At 57.7% G+C, this 18,208-nt stretch overlaps 6 protein-coding genes across 6 annotated transcripts; 3 read left to right on the top strand and 3 right to left on the bottom strand.

Annotated features, from left to right (window-relative positions):
• Positions 1 to 3,520: 3,520 nt before the first annotated feature.
• Positions 3,521 to 3,883, bottom strand: CH63R_02832 (uncharacterized protein; the record flags this gene model as incomplete). The annotated part of the gene is made up of 1 exon (XM_018297807.1): positions 3,521 to 3,883. One exon carries the CDS (start codon positions 3,881 to 3,883, stop codon positions 3,521 to 3,523), a length of 363 nt encoding a protein of 120 aa, XP_018162623.1.
• Positions 3,884 to 6,180: 2,297 nt separating this feature from the next.
• On the top strand, positions 6,181 to 9,991 carry CH63R_02833 (Lpxtg-motif cell wall anchor domain-containing protein; the record flags this gene model as incomplete). Its single annotated transcript, XM_018297808.1, has 2 exons — positions 6,181 to 7,722; positions 7,931 to 9,991. The coding sequence occupies 2 exons, from the start codon at positions 6,181 to 6,183 to the stop codon at positions 9,989 to 9,991; spliced, it is 3,603 nt and encodes a 1,200-aa protein (XP_018162624.1).
• Positions 9,992 to 10,738: 747 nt separating this feature from the next.
• On the top strand, positions 10,739 to 12,054 carry CH63R_02834 (Tpt1/KptA family RNA 2'-phosphotransferase; the record flags this gene model as incomplete). The annotated part of the gene is made up of 2 exons (XM_018297809.1): positions 10,739 to 11,212; positions 11,365 to 12,054. The coding sequence occupies 2 exons, from the start codon at positions 10,739 to 10,741 to the stop codon at positions 12,052 to 12,054; spliced, it is 1,164 nt and encodes a 387-aa protein (XP_018162625.1).
• A 380-nt stretch (positions 12,055 to 12,434) lies between these two features.
• Positions 12,435 to 13,702, bottom strand: CH63R_02835 (rRNA-processing protein efg1; the record flags this gene model as incomplete). The annotated part of the gene is made up of 2 exons (XM_018297810.1): positions 12,435 to 13,414; positions 13,489 to 13,702. 2 exons carry the CDS (start codon positions 13,700 to 13,702, stop codon positions 12,435 to 12,437), a joined length of 1,194 nt encoding a protein of 397 aa, XP_018162626.1.
• Positions 13,703 to 14,457: 755 nt separating this feature from the next.
• On the bottom strand, positions 14,458 to 15,474 carry CH63R_02836 (rRNA-processing protein efg1; the record flags this gene model as incomplete). The annotated part of the gene is made up of 2 exons (XM_018297811.1): positions 14,458 to 15,062; positions 15,138 to 15,474. The coding sequence occupies 2 exons, from the start codon at positions 15,472 to 15,474 to the stop codon at positions 14,458 to 14,460; spliced, it is 942 nt and encodes a 313-aa protein (XP_018162627.1).
• A 591-nt stretch (positions 15,475 to 16,065) lies between these two features.
• Positions 16,066 to 18,124, top strand: CH63R_02837 (WD repeat domain-containing protein; the record flags this gene model as incomplete). The annotated part of the gene is made up of 4 exons (XM_018297812.1): positions 16,066 to 16,645; positions 16,775 to 17,350; positions 17,401 to 17,970; positions 18,024 to 18,124. The coding sequence occupies 4 exons, from the start codon at positions 16,066 to 16,068 to the stop codon at positions 18,122 to 18,124; spliced, it is 1,827 nt and encodes a 608-aa protein (XP_018162628.1).
• Positions 18,125 to 18,208: the final 84 nt, after the last annotated feature.

Here is an 18,208-nt window from a genome sequence, read left to right on the forward strand (position 1 = left end):
TAGGAACATGGCTTCAGTGATTCGCCTTACTACTACTACAGCTACAGCCGCCCGCCCCTACCACTAGTGGTCGCTGGGCGCTGTGCTTTGCAAATCCATCGGCCTTTGCGGAAATCCTCGATTGCTCGAATTTGAATCAACCTTCAAAGACTGTCTGGTGTGAATAGCAGCTGTTGCGGTCTCAAGGAGCCGATCAAGGAGGGCGCGACGTTTAGTAGTCGTGCAGGATGCGTGCGGACCCCCACTCCATTGGCTAGGAACGTAGAACACGGCGTCCGCCGAACTGTCGTCGGGCCGTTCGGCGTCGCAGGCCGGACCACACCACCAGCAACGGAAGAGAAGCTAAGAAGAGAGACGCAGACATCTCCGGACGGCAGCGGCGGCGGTGGCAGACCTCGATATGGTGATGTCCTATAACTGCCAAGCACTGGACCCGTCGCGACTTGCACGCGTCCCTTCCTGCCCTCCCCAGACCCAGCTTCGTCCGATACCCAAATGAGGGGTCCCGGAACCGATCCAGGTGCTTCGGACGATGCACCGGATCGCTCCGGAGAAGGAGTGCGCCAATTTCCCAGGTTGGACATCTTATCCGGCCCCCATTGACCGATGCGTATCAATGCGAACGTCAGGGTAAGATCCGGGTATCGCGCGACTGGGACAGGGAATATGATCCGAACCGTGAGCCGTAGTCTGCACTTTGCCCGGTTAAGGACGTACGATGGTACAAAAACAAGGCAAGAAATGGTCCTAGTCTCAACACTGAACGTAGTACGAGGTCCTGGTGTCTATCTGGAAGAGCATACCAATACCTGACCCTCCCAACAACCAATTTTGCGGCTGCCAATATTCAGACTCGACCAGAAAGGTATGTAGTTGGGCTAGGTAAAACTTCAAGGCATCTCGGCTGTGACTCTGGAGGATGGCTCGCGTAAAGTGTTGCCACTTTCATTGGGCTCGACTTTTGTATTTATTGCATGCCTACAATTTCCTTCCTGTTGGCTCACCCAAACGATCCGACCCATAGGCACGACTCGAGGCCCATGGTGGCAGGCATGGCATGGATACCGGAAATGTTTTGTTTGACTCGAGATCGTAATAGGAACGCCCCGCCTCGGACCATGGCGCTTGCCCCAGTAGATAGTTTGCTGACTTATGAATAAGCGTATCCGCCCTTTCTTCCCCTAACCCTCGAGGTTCTGCCGCCACTTCCTATGTTTATGGGTTTCTCAAATTTGCGTAGGAAAGAGCTTGCAATGAAGAGCTAGTAGGGGTCAAGGATACGATTAGAGATGAGATTAGAGACAGGAACCGAGTAGTGTTAGAGACAAGAACAAAGAACAGATAGGAGATCAGAGTGTTACAGCAAACAGTAACTGCTGGCTAAGTTCGTGAAAAAAAAGGGTGTTTTTTCGCCGATGACGCAGCCCGTTAGTTGGGGGCCCATAAAGGCCAAGCGAACAGATAGGAGATCTGGAAATGATAGGATCAAGAATTTGCTCGTGATTACAGTTGAATATTCGCAAATAGCGGCAAGATACTGGGACTTGGGAGAACGGTAGTGACTACACCTGGGAATGGAGTCCTCTTCTTTGGACGTTCGCCGGACGGAGTGCCGGCCGAAGGCCCGGCCTCCCGAAAGCCCTAACTTGGACCGGAGCACGCCTCCATTTGTTCGTAAAAGTGGGAGGAAGAAGAGGCCTGCCGTGTCCGTACATACTCCTCAATTCATTTTGTTGACGCGCAACCGTCAAAACCCCACGCCCGTGCAGCTGCGGGCATCCCTGCTTGTGGTGAGGAATACTCTGTAATGTCCTATTGTTCTCAAGAGACCCGAACTGGAATCCACAGTGGATTCCTCCGTCGCTCCTGTGGCCGACAACTATTGAGAGAAAGTTGCCGAGTGTTCCAAGCCGAGATGGTTGGCGACGTTTGTTGTTGTTTGGGATTGGACCATCTGTGCGCGGGCAGGCTGGCCGCTGATATGATGGGTCAGCTTTTTCAAGCACAGGAAAGGGGCAAAGGGCCATATTGGAGTGTGTTTTTTTTTGTCGGATGTGCTTCTGAATGATACCTGGTTGTTACATACAGAGACCAAGTTCCCAGCAAGGAGGAGGCAGTGATTGCTTTTCCTTGCCCCGAAAGACACGGGGGCGACTTCATCGCTCATGGCCAGGTCCGAGCAGACGTCGGTCGAGAGTCGCACTTGCGAGGGTTGGCATTGCGAGTGCTGTTTGATGTGGTTGTGTCCATGGCCATGAACGTTGCGTTACTGTCTAAGCCCTCATAGAATCCGACCGTAAGTTTTACATCTCACCAACAGAAGCGATGGCTGCCATTGGCCGATCAAAGACTGGAAGTGATGGCAGATGCAGGGAGATCTGGCTGTGAGGTGTTGCACGTTATCACGGTGGCGGTGTTTCACTCGTTGCTGGCGATGACCTGCAGCCCCTTGTGACTGCATATCCTGGGGTTCGTAGTCCCTGGTGCCATATTGGCCCCATTCTGGAGTGCGAAAGAGTGGCGTACTCTGTACAGTACTCCATAGCAGGTCTCGGATCTCAAGGGCTGGGAAAGCTGCAGAATGACGACGGGTTGGCGCCGTCGTCTAGGCGGATTCTGAGAAGGGCTCGAGCCTCGTCCGGTGTTACATTGGTGCCGATTCGTCCATCAGTGACAGAGATTGAATGAGGGGAACTGAGCGCAAACTGACACAGACAGTTTTGGCAGACAGCTGTCACCCAAACCAGTCTCAGTTGGGCCCGCGCTGTCTGCTATTGTGATGATCGCGCCCCCCCACGAGTCCGACAGACCGAACGGCGGCAGATGTGAAGGGTGGGGAGGCGGAGTTTGCGGGCACCTTGTGCCGGCCTTCATCAACGGGCTTGATTTTGTCATTTCTCGCGTTCCCTGAGTCGACTCGACGCCATGTCATGGGCTACTCGAGGGCTGCTGTATTCATCCTGGCGCCGGCGAGTGTGGACTGTCCTCTTACTCCTCCTTGTCTGCGGCGAGATAGATAGGGGACCCAGCCCAGCCCCCTATTTTCGTTCAAATGTTTGTCTGGCATACGGACACACCGGTTTGCCGATAGTTGCTGGGCCACACTCCATTCCGTGCTAGTTTTTGTTTTGCCCAAATGCAAAGAAAAACCGCCATTTCGATACCGCAAGATCGACTCTCCATCTGTGAAGGACAGCAATGCAGTCGTCGCGATTGTGCGTGATGGGGAGAGGCACGAGTGCAACGCCCGTGACCTTTTTGGCTTGCTTGGAGCTGAAGTCGCGGCAGCACTAGGGCGACTATCGGCGGTGGTTTAGACGAGGATTGCGACCGGCTTTGCATTGGTCAGGAGTCCATCCCCTGTTCCGACTTGGGCCAACTATTCGTACTCAGGCTAGCAGTGGTGCCGTCCAGCCACCTCGAATCGCCGAGCTGCAAGTGACATATTTGACCCCTGAAGGCTGAAGGCGTATTGCCCCGACAGCCGCGGATCCCTGTCGGCGCGCCTCATTTGACCAGATTAAGGTGCTGGACGACCCTGCGGCTTCTCCACCAAAAACGGCCTTGGCCTTTTTGTTTCTTGAAGAGCGGAGACTCGAGGTCGGTCTTGAAGCTTGATGGACGAACGGGAAGAGAGCTGGTTGTCCAGTGTTTTCGTAGTGTACAGATAGCGCGGCGCAGGTTTGACTGGCTCAATAGATGCTGGGAAGATGGATGGATGACTGCGAATGTTGGGTTTATCTGGGTGCCTAAGGAGCTTGACGAGAAAGGTCATGGCGGGCGGATACGATCGACGAGTCGACAACGACAACGAGAGCGGTGAGCTGGTGATTGGGTCACCGACTGCTTGGCCCTCTCGGAGACCAGGTGCAGAGGGGAGCATGTTTGCAGAAGAGGTGGCGGGAGCGCACAACGGCCCGCCTTTGGGTATCCACGAGCGCATCCGCTGGCGACTTCCGGGTGGTCTTTTACGGTGCTTTGCGGTGGTTGTGTGATGGTCGTGTGGTGCGTAAGTGGAGGGTGTTGATGTGTGTGCAGCTCCTGGTGGCCGGGGTCGTCAGGCGAGGACCACATAACGAACCACATGGGGCAGCAGCAGCAGCCAGGACTCTAGTCGGCAATGAGCAGGTAATTTAGGCGCGGTGGGAATTGTGACGGGGGGAGGAGTGCGGTGCTAAGTGAGTGTTGTGGCAGATACGAAAGGGTCGAGACGAGGTTCAGTAGAGAGTTCCGAGTGAGCGGTAAAAGCAGCATTGCCCATGCCAGACGATGGATGGCACGAGACGTGCTTTGCTGCTTTGCTTTACTGGCGTAGGTGCAAAGTATACGAAGGACGACAGGGCGTACCTAGGTATGGATAGGTACCAGGGATAGATGCGGCGAGTGCCCCTAGCGGAGGTACGGATATATCTATCTGGCCACGATGTTCCGCAGGTGGGCATGGGCCATGGATGGAAATGGACACTGGCGCCCAATAGACAGACAACCTGGAAGGCAATATCAAGCAGAGATGGAGCGACTGGAGCAGAAGAAAGTGCGGTGACCGAGGGAAGATACCTGAGGTACGGATACTGTAGGTGCCGTTCCTAGGTAGGTAGCCAGTAGGGACTGGGAAAGTGTACTCGGTACCCATCGAAGGGGGAAGAAAAAAACAGGAAGGAAGTTTACATGTGTAGGAGAAAGAGGAGAACAAAATGGCGAGATGCTAGAGGAAAGACAAGTCGACGATCCTCAACCACAACCAGCCGAATCGCTTCCTTTCTTGCCTCTCTCTCTTTACCCTTTTGCCTTTTTTCATAGCGTTCGTCCCATCTTGTTCCTTTCCGCCCGGCCCCAGTCCCGTCCGGTCAAGTCGACTTGCCCCAAAACGACTGCGACTTTCTTCCCTTCTCTACTTATTCGTAATAACGACTCGTCGATAAATCCAACCGACTGCATTGGGCTCAGACTTGTCCCCTTGAAGCAAAACCACACACTCACACACACACTCACACACCAGACCAGGAAGGAAGCCGTTGCTTGCCTGCACTTGCACACACGCCCCCCTCCCCTCCTCCCGCATTTGCACCTGTTCACGACGCTCCTTCGTCCCGTTTCTTCATACTAATTCCCCGAGCTCTCGCTGCCAATCTCTCCCTCCACCTCTCCCGCCACGTTCGCCCGCTCTTTATCCCATCCCTCCCTCTCTATTTCTCTATCTCTCTCTATTCCCCTCCTTCTATACTACTACAACTGGCTTGTCCCATCGCACCGAGAACGCCGGCGTCCATCTCCGCTCCTTGGATATCCTTCGATTCGATAAAGTCCGACGACACCCTCTACTACACATTCGCTCCCTACCCGACGAATATCCCGAACCGGCACTTTCGTGTCACTAATACGCACACGTTACCGCCAATCACCCGACGACCAGCGAAGCCGCTTCCGCCGAACGCCGACGTGCATACACCAACACATACACATCTCGCGAAGATTCACCTGATGGACCTTAGCAACGGACGACCCGTGTCACAGAAAATTCTAATTCTTAATTAACGAGAGCAACGACCCCATCCCCACGGAAAGAGGGGACGAGGTCGAAAAAAGCAAATACAGCCGAGAAGGACGTTGCGGGATCGAGAAACTGGATGCCAAGCGAGCATCTGGAAGACAAGCAAACGAACATTCCCGAGCTACAATATCTGCATCGCAGGACCACAAAAAAAGAAAGGAAAAAAAAGCAACTGAGTTTTGGGGACGAAAAAAAAAAGGAAATAACGACACGCGGAGCATCAACCGACGACTGATTGTAGGCGCACAAACCACACACCACGCACCGCGCATAGCGCTCCTAAAGACTCGACTTTTTGGGACCGAGTGGATTCCCAGAGGAACAGGCCCTCGAACCTAGACTGACTAGGGTCAGTCAGAGACAAATAGCGAAAAGGGTTTCCTCCCCCCCTTGGCGCAGGGTCGGGAAACCAGACGGATAAAAGAAGCGACGAAGAAGAAAAAAGGAAAAAGGGGATTGATTGATTGGGGAAAACGGACAAACCCTGGCCGGGCACGCAGGCGCAGCGAGTGAAGCGAAGGAGAAAGCGGATCCCCCCAACCTGGAAATCCTGACCGAAGAGACACAGAGTGAGCCCAGCCCAGCCCAGCACGCACCACCGATAGAGGAGACGACCCCCCGACGCGACCATGGCCACGGCCACAGCAGCAACAACAGCACCGGCTGTACCAGCACCGGCACCAGCACCAGGAAGTGGTTTCGACGCTGCGGGCCATGCCCCGACTCTGAATCCCACATTGTCTTCTTCTGCTTCGGTATCCGCATCCGCGTCCACAACAGACGACGCGTCCCCTTCATCCTCCTTTTCCTTCTCCTCTTCGCAGAGCGCTGTCGCATTCCATACTCCCTCAGGGTCTGCGACATCTTCGGCAAACTCGCCTTCTTCACCCTACCACGCCCATCGCCTGAGCCACAACTCGTCCAAACTTCCTGCCTTTCGGTTCGCCGACTTACACAAGCAGCACCAGCACCACCCACGTCTAGTGCTCCCCTCATTGCTGCACCACATCCCGCCGCCACCCTCGCCTGTCTCGCCTAAATCTCAAGCGCCTTCCAGCCAAAACCGCCCTACTGACACCGTCGCCGACACTGACACTGACACTGATACGGCCATTGGCATTGGCATTGGCATTACCACCGCCACTGACTCCGCTTTTCCCACCACCCTGCCAACAACAACGTCAGACTTGCACGACCATCAGCGACCGCAACACAAATTCGCCGACCAATCCGACAATAACATTTACTCTCCACAAGACACTCGGCCGACTTCACTTGGACTGAGCCACGGCCGCCACCCTTCCCACCGCCAACTCTCTCAGCTCTCGCCCCGGATCTCGAGCCCCATCCACGAGTTGCCCGAGTCTCCTCCTAAGCTCAGTCCGCGATCCAGAGCGTCGACCTACCAGTCCGTCGCGCAGCAGCCCATCCCTGCAGTCACATCCGTCTCACCGAGGCGGCCCGCCTCTTATCCCGATTCCCCCGTCATCGTGCAGTCGTTACCACCCCGCCGCGACGTCGCAGATCCCAAGACGACTGCCCTTCCTGCCAGGCTACAAAGTCGACGAGCCGCTACATCTCGATCTCGCGAGTCAAATGCGACCGACCCCGAGTCACCACCGCCGCCTGTAGCAGAGACTGGTGCCGCGCATCCCTCCGACACAACCGACGACGCGCTTCCGTCCCCGGCCGACAGGACCACGAAGGACTGGGCCCAGGGCCAGCGTGAGCTGTTGTTACCCAAAACCTTACAAAATTCGAGTCCGACAGATGAGAGACGAAGATCAGTAGCGTCGCGACCCCCCGTTTCTTTCAAAGCTACTGCCGCCGCCGCCGCCGCCGCCACCACCACCACTCCGACCGCCTCGGTGCGCGTGGCCCCTATCCGCTCTTTTCGATCATCCGGGTCTCGTCGAAGTCTGGGACTCGACAGCAGCACCTCTACCATGCGCTCCTTCGATTTTGGTGACGACCTCGCCGACTCCAATCAACGCGACCGCACCCTGCGTGCACTCGAGGGCAGACGCGACGACGATTACTCGCAAATGACACAACCGCTGTCGACCGACGCCGACGACACCACCGGTGACGTCTTTATGAAGATCGCGAGACAGGAGCCAACACGTCGTGGCTCTGGAGATGTTGCGCCAGCGGAGCAACCGAGTGCCATAGTAAGTCTAGCCTCTTTTCACGATTTTGCCTCGTTGTTTCGGGCATACTGCTAGCGCGATGCAAACGGCCGTGCCCTACCTAAATGAATGGCCGACGTCTGCCCGCCATGATATCAAGCCGTCTTGCCGTATTTTTAGCTGTTCATCCCGCTCTTCTTGTCCTTTGCACCCAACCCCTCCCCAATGATTCAGCGCCTTTTTGGCGCAGCATCATTTCCCACGTTCCCGAGACGCCCACCCTGGCGTCCCGGACACATGCGCGAAGAGTTTCGCCATGGACGACCGCGAGCTGACCGAGGATGACCAACAGACCCGCATCGCAAGATCTTCCCATCGCCGACCCCTCTCCGCCGCCGTCCCCTTGTCTTATCATCATCCCGTCTCCCCGCCCCAGATCAGTCGTCGACTCTCCGACCAGCAGGAGACGTCGAAAAAACGCGTACGTCAATCCGAGGACGACAGTGCCACTGACCCAATGGCACGCGCTTTGGCGTATCGATCACCCCTGACCCGAGACCGCCCCTCGTCTGTTCATCCCGCCGAGGATCTTGGACGCGCGAAAACCTTCCAGCCCACCAACCACTCTGCCAGCCGCTCGATTGTCAACACGCCTCGGTCTTTTACCTTCCAAGACCCCATGGGCGAGAACTCACCCTACGCACGGAGACGGCCTTCGTTGACCGACAGCAACTCCGGCTACTCGGCCCGCAACTCGGCGTATAGGCAATCGAATCTCCAATACGGCCAGACACGCACTTACAACTCTTCACCATTGGTTCCCAAGTCGACGGAATCGCCACACACTGAAGCGCAACAGGATCCTAGTCACGCGGTCGAGGGCACTGAATCGACAGCAACGGCCTCGACGAACGCACCATCGACCGTGTGGGACGAGCTGGACGATCTCAAGTCGCGAATCCATCGATTGGAACTGACGGGCAAGCTGCCCGCGACCTCTGGCGCCGCGATGTCTCGAGCCTCAGACGAACGTCCGCCGACCGCAACCAACACCACCATGTCCACCTCGCCGAAACGAACCTCTGGCGGCAACAGCCATCCTCATCATGATGCTGTCAGCACCACGTCCTCGCAACGCGAGACTCAGCAGCCCATCCTGCTCTCCGCTGTCAGCAAATCCAAACCGTTTCTCAGCGACGAAGTCGCCCGGGCACTTGAGGTGGCTGCCACAGATGCTCTGGCACTCGCCAACATGATGGGGACCGCCGGCCAACCCGGACCCATCTCGAGCGGTGCGAGCACCATCGGCATCGGCACGAACCTCACGGATCGCCAATTGCGACGCAAGGCCGATAGCATCTGCCGAAGCCTGACGGAACTGGTGTTGGCGCTGAGCGAGGAAGCGGCCGGCAACAAGACGGTCCAAGTCAACGTACCTGCCCCTAAAGAAACGGCGACTCCCTCTACCCCGACGGTCGTCAAGACGTTCACCGGTGCCGTTGCCCAGCGTCGCCCTAGTATTACATCGGAGCAGCAGACCCTCCCGAAACCGAATAGCAATGCAGTCACGAGCCCCAGAGCCTTGTCCAAGTATGAGGAGAGGCGCAACACCATGCTCAACTCCAGCGCGCTACCTACTCCTAGATTCGCCCTTCCTCCAGGGACGATCCCAAGCACGCCAGGAGATGGAAACAAGACGGCCCACAGAAAGTCGTCTTTGTTCATCGGCCGGTCTCGTCGTGCCGTTACCGAGGAGCCCGAGGATGGCCGGAGGTCTTCAATGCTCTTGAGAACCCGGCGAGCAGGTACCGAGGAGCCGGAGGACTCGCGTGAGAGTGGCCGCCAAACCTCTCTGCTCCGATCACGCCGGGGCACCGTTGGCGAAGAAGACGACGAAACGCGGTTCCGCGCCCCCTCGCGAGCCGCTACAGAGCTCACGACACCGGCTCGTGCCGTCTCCCACACATATCACTCTCAGACGGGCTCGAACGAGGTGTCTTCGCCGGCTTCTTCTGCCCTCCCGCGCAGACGGTTCGGGGCGTCGTCCCTCGCATCTCGTCTGGTCGCGCCATCTACGCCGTCAATGGCATCACGGCGGTATCTCGAGAGAACGCCGGAACGCGAACAATTCTCGTCGGCCGAGAAACCTACCGAAGAGCGGTCGCAACAAGCTGTAGCACAGCCGCGACACTTCTCTCTCAGCCACACGTCGCTGCTGAATCGGGCCAGCAGCATCAGCCGCAGCAGGCCCAACCGCGACAGCACGATTACGAATTCATCGACGGCTGCCCAGTCGGGCAGTTACCGATAACGTCTTAACGAATCACAATCACACGGATGAATGTATCATAGATGTCTTTTCTTACGCCGGCGTCATTGTTTGTTTGGCGTATGTTACCACCGCATGGGTTCGGCAGTGGTTTCCCTGTACTTGTATGACAATCGATGACGGACGGCCGGTTGATTTGTTGGACTCGCCTTCACTTGGGAAGGCTAGAGCATCTGTATATCGAACAGTCAATGAAAAGGTTAAGGATAGAGGCCCAGGATGCCTCTTGACACATTTTGTCAATAATCATTCTCAGTCCGACCATGCTGTGAACAGGGCAGGAGAAGCTGGCCGTCTGGCTACTCTGCCTAGAAGATTTTGGGCTCATGAACGTAAGGCGAAGTTGAGATGCGTTGGGGTCGGACGCAACGATTGACGTTTTTGCCATGGTAATCGGCCTCTTTTGCATCCCATGATTGCGAAGCGATTCGCTAAGATCCAAGGCTCTGCAAGTTTGAGCCAACTAAGAAGAGGGAGGGGTTCGGGTCCAACCTGTGCGCGCGCTTGTTTGATTTCTGAGGTTGACGGGGTTGACTCACCGGCGAGTGAGGTCTGACATCTGAGAGGGTTGGGGCGGCTGCGGTGGTGTTCACTGACCACTGAGATTTCAATTTTCAGCGGGCCTGAACCCAGTCTAACTCTGACTTCACACGACCTCTCTTACTCTCTCAAAAACACCCATATACACAAACGCACACATACACACACATACACGGATATCTCCACTACATGACAAGTAGCACTGTTTACTTTTTCAAAAGATTCAGATTTCCTAGCCTCGTTCACGTGAAAAGACCGCCGTGGCAGGCTGTTTTAGTGGACTACGCGGCTATACCACGGCCGATTGCAGTGCAAGGCCCAGCGCACCAGACGACGCACAACCGCCATCTCTCATCAGCGTCACCCCGGTCGACGTGGCAACTGGGACCGTTTTCAAGGCTTTCACAGTTTCAGGCATCTCCGTCCGTCGTGGAGCAAAACAGAATGGCAGACCAGCACGTGGAGACAGCGGCTGCTGCTGTCGATGACAAGACGCAGAGGCGCGGAGGAGGAGGTGGACGCAGAGGCGGGAGGGGGGCTGGTGGCGGGGGACAGCCGCGGGAGGTGTTGGTTTCCAAGGCACTTTCAAAGCTTCTGAGACACCAGGCCGAGAATGCCGGGTTGAAGCTTGATGACGGCGGGTATGCGCCGTTGGACAAAGTGGTGAGTTTGCGTCTCTCTTCGACTGTGGGATGACGCTCGTCCCTGGATGGGCGACCTGTATACCCGAATCGAGGGGTCCCGCTGCTTGCCGGGGACCTGAATGTTTCCATGCTTCATGAAGTGATGGTCACAAATGCTAACCACCGCCATAGCTCGCCTACGGCCCGATCCGCTCGCTGCAGGTGACCTTCTCCGACATTCAAGCCGCTGTCAGCACGTCGGACAAGCAGCGCTTCGCCCTCAAAGCCAACGAGGCGACGAACCCGTCGCTGGACGAGAACTCGACGGAGCCCTCGCACTGGCTGATCCGCGCGAACCAGGGCCACAGCATCAAGCTCGACTCGGCGGCGTTGCTGACGCCCGTCACGCTCGAGGCCGGCAACGTGCCCGAGATCGTGGTGCACGGCACGTACTTTGCCTTCTGGCGGGCTATCGAGGAGTCGGGGGGACTGAGTAGAATGGGGCGGAACCATGTGCACTTCGCGACGGGCCTGCCGGGGGATGAGAGGGGCGTCGTGAGCGGCATGAGGAGGGATGCCGAAGTGCTGGTGTACGTCGACGTCGAGAGGGCGCTGAGAGAGGAGGAAGAGATGCGGTGGTGGGTCAGCGAGAACGGCGTCGTGCTGACGGAGGGGGACGCCGAGGGGAGGGTGCCCACGAGGTTGTTCCGCGAGGTGCGGGCGAGGGACGAGGCGGCGGGCGTGGGCGTGCTTTGGAGGGACGGGGAGAAGGTCGGCGAGCTGCCCGAGGGGTTGAGGATGAGAGCGCCGCCGGGCAAGGGGAGGGGTGGTGGGCGTGGTGGGCGTGGCGGGCGTGGTGGCCAGAGAGGTGGGAGGGCGTAAGGCTATGCGGAGGCCGCGAAGTGAAGATGAGATACAAGGGAAGAACACATCTCTTTTCGCCCGCGTACGCATGTCTCTATGTACAAGGGGTCATCACGCAGATACAGAGCCGGGCAGGGTCGATGAGAGGCTGCCTCACTAGGACGAAGGCTGAAGTCGATTCGCATCTGCCTCAAGAGTTCCTGATCCATCATGACGAATATATGCAGCTTATGAGGATTCGCAAAGCATCTCGTCACTCTCGTCACGGTCGAGCTCGTCGGCTTAGTTCCGGGCAGACATTCCAATTGCAGATGAATTGTGTCACCTCGCATAACGACTCTTGCTGCCGTCGACTCCCATATCCTGAATTCATCCAACCCCCAAGTAATCGGGCCATGTCATCTCTTATTATCCCCCAGCAACACTCTGGCTACCCTCTCTCTCCTCTCGAGCTCGGAGAGCAGCCAGACGAGTACGTGCTTCGCCATGCGCTCCTTGGCGGCCTTCTTGGTCAAGACCTTGCGGACGACGCCCAGGTCGTCCGGCACGCGGGGGTCGCCGCCGAAGTCGGCGTGGCCGTCCCAGAAGTCGCCGCCGGCGATGGTTGTGTTCTTGGCCAGCCGGTAGTGGGGGACCGGGTACTTGAGGCGGGCACAGAGCTCAAGGATCCTTGCCGAGGGGTCTGCAGGGTCTGCGGGGGCGGCGGCGGCGGCGGCGCTACTATCCTGAGGTCTTGGGGCGATGGGGGTGCCTGCGTAGGGTGTTGTCGTCGCGGAGGAAGAGGAGGTGGAAGTGGTGGAAGGGGCCGAGTTGGCTGCTGACACTGGCGGGGAGGGCGCTGTCGCTTTGAGAGCGGATGACGTGTTTGCGATGCTGGCACCAGCATCGCCGTGTGCGGGGTGGGGAGATGATGAGGATGAGCTGGAGGAGGAGGACGATCGCGCAGACTGGGTGTCCTGCTTCTTCCTCGCGGCCGCGGATGATGAACCGCCGGCGGCGGAGAGGGGCGAAGCGGGCGGCGACCTCTTGCAAGGGAGAACAGATACCGTGGCGGAGGCGGGCGCGGGCGCGAAGGGCTTGGGGAGCTTTGGCAGCTCGCCCGAGGGCAGCATGTGGCCGTTGGCGATGAGCCACTCACAGGCGGTCTTGGCGGCGTACTGTTTCGCGTCCTGCTTCTTCTGGAAGTCCGGGATGGCAGGGGCTGTGACACCGGTGGTGGAGGTGCTTCCCGAGCTGTGGTCCGGCCGGGGGAAGACATCGCCGGTGGCGGCGAAGGTCGCGGTGCACGTCCAGCGCAGGTCAGGGGCCTTGCCGAGGCGGGGGTACTCGCGGGGGATGTCTGCGAAGGTGACCTTTTGGCTCCTGACCTGTTGGAAATCTGCGTCTGTTTGTCAGCCAGATGATCGGGTTGGGGGGATGATGGTCTTCTTGGTTCCAAATCTCGTTACGTACGGTTGAGCAGGCCGAGCCAGTTCTGGCCGCCGATCTCCGGGCCCGGTCGAGGGACCGGGCGGAGGAGGACGGCGATGGCCGAGAGCTCGGTCTCGCTGAGCGGGGCGGGGCGACCGGTTTCCGCCTCGAGGCGCTCCTTGTCGGCGATGAAGGACTTGAGGGCGGCCCAATCTACGCGCTGGGCGGGCGCGTCGTTAGGGAATGGGGTTGACATGGCGGTGGTTTCGGATGAGCCTTCGCTAACTAACCCAGGCGACGGGTGTTATGAGAAGGGTTGTTTGTTATAGTTATACTCAGGTCGTATCGAATGTTACGCAACGGAGTGAGAAGTTGTGTGAGAGAGAAGAGACGAGGGCATGAAATGAGATGGAGGTGGGGGGGGGATGGGGGGTTTGGTAGATCTCATGAAGTAAGGCAGGCAGCAGCTTCCCTTCCCCCATCTAGGAAAGTTTGTTAGTTGGGAAGATGGGAAGAGTGCAGAGGCCATTCGTGACACTTAAGTGTTAGTTAGTGCTGGTGGGGGTTGTAATCGTTGGTCGCTTCCCCCCCCCCCCCCCTCAAATGCGCCAGTCGCTTACTGGATCTCGACAGAAGAGGCCGGCGAGGGGGGTGATGCCTCCGGTCTATCCTCTGCACATACCCGGATGGGAGGCCAACGGCATTGGGCAGTGGTGGTTTTTCGTCTTGTCCACAGTAGGTAGGCAAGTTCTTGGAATGGAATTACTTTGGTCTGCGAGGGGTCGGAGCGGCTGTCATTAGACCGACGATCTCCTTAGGCACACCCTCTCACACTGCCCTCACGCTGCCTTCACGCCGCCAGAGAGGTAGGAACCCTCACTCTGTGAGATGTTTGTCAAGATAAATCATCATCGACTGTTGTTCCATTGACGGCTATCCCACACGACTTTTTAGGGGGGTATACAAATGACAACCGAAACACCGTTTTCTTTCCCTTTCGAGTTCCCTGCCTCACTCAAAGAAACCCGTGCCGTCGTCCTCCTCCTCCACCTTCTTCGGAGCCTTCCTCTCCAGTGCCCTACGCTCTCTTCGGTTCATCGGCTGCTTGGGGTCTCTCGTCTTCTTGGCATCGTCCCAAGACTTCTTGGACCGCGCGAGCCACGGGTCCTCTTCCTTCGCTCGCGCCGGTCGCTGCTTCCGCTGCGGCAGGGGCTGCCTCTGGTGCGGGGCCGCGTCCGCCGGCGACTTGCGGTCGCGCAGCCTGTACAGCGCCGCCTCACCCTCCGGCAGCACCTTCTCGACCGTCGCCCACATCTTTGGCCGCTCCGCGTGCAGCGCCTGCAGCGCCTTGGGCTGCTTGAAGGGTTTGTCCTCGTCGGCCTCGTCGGCCTTGCCCGCCGCCCCCTCCTCCTGCTTCTCTTCCCCGTCCCCGGCATCCTTGTTCTTGTCGGCGTACAGACTCTCGTAGCGCTCCATCAGGGGAAAGAAGCGGGCGTAGGCGACGTCCACTTCGGCCACGTGGGCCTCGGCCTCGAGGCGCTTCTTCTCTTCGGCGTCTTCGGTCTGCTGGAGTTTCTTGCGGAGTTGCTTCAGGAGCCTCTCTGCCTTTTTCCGCTCTGGTGGTCGCCGTCAGTTAGTCTGGTCGAATGCAGACACCCTCCCTACAGGCGCAAAGTGAAATTTCCACGTACCAAAGAACCGAACCATGTGGTATTTCTGAATCATGTTGCTCCGCCTCTTCCTGAAGTCGTGCTCCTCGACCCTCTCCTGCAGCGCCTGCAGCTCCTGCTCCAGCTCATTGCGCTTCGTGGCCGGCAGCTCCTTGCCGCTCTGTAACAGCCTTCTGATGGTTCTCGCGCGCGTCTTGTTCCAGTTCGTCGTGCCCTCCTTCGCCCTGTGCCTCCTCTTGGTGGCCTTGAACCTTTTGTTGTCGTGCTGGCCGTCTTCCGAGCCCGGGGAGTTGCTGCGCTGGTCGTGCGGCTGCGCGCCTTCCGAATCGAAGTCGGCGTGTGCTCGTTTCGTGCCCATGGCTTCTTCCGTGGCTGTGTATGTGGAAGGGGACGTGTTCTGATGTAGTTGTTTCTACGGCGGGCTGAGTCGACAAGATGGAAGCCGACGACGGTTTCGCAGGCTCGGTATTTCAAAAATTTGGTTCGTTATCGGTGGCCTGGAGGCTGTCGACCCCACCCAATAGTGCTTATCGGCCCACTTCAGGACTAGCGCTGAGAACGGACCACTCGGGCCAATGACAGGCGCCAATTACAACGGCTCACTGACCTGGTCGCGAAGCTATCCCGCCCGAAGCTCAGTGAGAGGATGCCCGAGTACCTAACGGGCACCTTCGATCATTCAACGTCAACCTTTCACTCTCACCGGTACGCCTTATTTCAGATTTTCCGTGGGTCAAATAGCGGAATCAAAACAGTGTCTTTGGTCTCCGCGACGCAGTCAGCCTGCTTACACCCCCACCATCACACGCAGCAAATCCACTCAACCTAGACAAACGCCTAGGGGTCGTTGCTAAGTACTCGAGCCGTTGGCGCAAAATCTTGATCTTATTCGACTTGCTGGGCCTTCTAATCGTAAAATCACTTCATATTTCAGGCGCGCGCGGCCGCCATGGACCGTCCGGAGCCTGGACTGATCAAGTGGTCGCAGATTCCTGGCCACGATAGCTTCATCCACATCAACCTACAGCATCGCGTCGTTCAGGTGTACGAGCCCAACGGACTCGCGCAGAGAAGCAGGTTCGACTACAAAAGGCTATCGAAACACGATGATTTCCCCACGCTCACTACGTATGACTGGTCGCCGACGGTACCAGGCCTTCTGGCCGTCGGCACCCAGACCGGTGTTGTTAACCTGCTGAGGATGGACGACAACTCCAACGCCTACATCGAACTAAATCTCAAGATGACGAGAACGTGTCAAGCGGTGGCTTTCAGCACCGAAGGGCTCCTCGCCGTTGGCCTGGACAGAGTGCGGATGGACCAGTGCCTTCACATCTGGGACGTCAACCGGCTGTCAACGATGAACAAGACAGCCAAGGGGTTCCCCAAAGATTTGCACGCGTTCACGGACCCGGCCTACCGACTGGAACCGAGTGTATCGGTGTCGAGCGTCAAGTTCTTTGAGGATAGCCCCAAGACCTTGGTGGTGGGGATCAAGGCCCAAGGCCTGCGCATCCACGATCTCCGAGGTACAGTAGTTGCCCACAGGCACGTCTAAATCAAGCAGCTGTGGCTGACCTATTTCATTCGCCCACTCGTAGAGCCTGGCAGTGTTGTCTCTACGTTCCAGACCAAGTGTAACAATAACCTAGCCATAGATTATGCCGACCAGAACTACTTCGCGTCGTCGGCACTGGACCAGCCTGGCATCATGATCTGGGACAGACGTGCAACGTCGCGGCCGGTCGCTTCGCCATCGTACTTGGGCGCGGTGGACGAGGACGACCTCCCGTGGGGCGGTGCCCTGAAACTCGACCGGGTGGTGGAGATGGACGACGACCCGTCCCTGAGCGAAAGCAGGCATTCCATCGTTCGCTCCCTGCGCTATTGCCGGGATCATCGCGGGCTTCTGGCCGTGTTGTCTCGATCTGGCCAGCTCAAGGTCTTGGACACGAACAAGGAGATAACACATCGCGACATGACTCTCGAGGGCAGCCCCGAGCTGCTGGAGGTCCATAAGTCCTACGACATGGATGTCCAATACGGCGACAGCGGCAGGAAGAACGATCGCATTGTGTCTTTTGACTGGGTGACGCTGGACTCGGCGGTGCTACAGCCACGCCTTGTGATCCTGCGCGCCAACGGAACGTTCGAGATCCTCGAGCAACCGTCGTATACTTCCGACTACCTCTACAAACTGACGCCGTGGCAGCCGCCTCATCGGGGACTGGAAGGTATGTTGATGGGTCCCTATGCCGGGGGGACAATCTCTAACGTCGTGTAGAAGGATCCGAGTACCACAGCATAATGGAGTTCGAGCCTTCACATTGCTCTGACATGCTCGGTCCCTTGTTTGTCAAGGAGGCACTCTCGGATATCCCCATATTTGGCCCTAACAAGGCCGACATCCAGTCCATCGTGGACAAGACGTTGCAGTCCAAGTTCTCGGCCGCCGATCTCAACGGCAAGCTGATCGGCAATGCGGACAAGGCCTCTCCGGCAGTCGACAAGTCCAGGCCGACTGCAGAGAGGATGCGGGCTTTGAGGCTGGAGCTCAAGGAAAAGGCCAAAAATTCAGAGACGAACGGGGCCGAAAGCTCAGCTATGGAGGAGTCAATCAGCTCGCTCGCCCAGCTCTCTCTTTCCAAAGAAGGGCCGGTTTCTTGTCGTCACATGCACGAGCATCTTCTGTCATTGCCGTTGAAGGCTCCGGACTTGTCGACCGAAGCTCAGTGCCTTCTCGACCACGTCATGCTCCTCCGCGCGAAAGAGAAGTACCTTTTTGACTGTAACATCAACCGTGTCGTCGTGTCTGATGACCCATGGCTACGTTATGTGTGGGACTGGATCGCTGGTACGCATCTCGGATGACACGTTGTCGTCGACGTCGCTAACAACCAAGCGTAGATGCGGAAGACGCTGCCTTTGACGGAGGCATGAAGCTGTCACCGCTCGACCTCAGCTACATGGGCGTGTGTACTATCTGGACCGACGATCTGGGTTCGTGAAGTCTGCATGAACACTCACCCGGCATGATGACTGACACTCATGGCAGGTAGAAAACCCTCATCAAGGCTTCCGGAGGCATCACC

The sequence above is a fragment of the Colletotrichum higginsianum genome, chromosome 2, assembly GCF_001672515.1.
Source record: "Colletotrichum higginsianum IMI 349063 chromosome 2, whole genome shotgun sequence".
Taxonomy (NCBI): Eukaryota; Fungi; Ascomycota; class Sordariomycetes; order Glomerellales; family Glomerellaceae; genus Colletotrichum; species Colletotrichum higginsianum.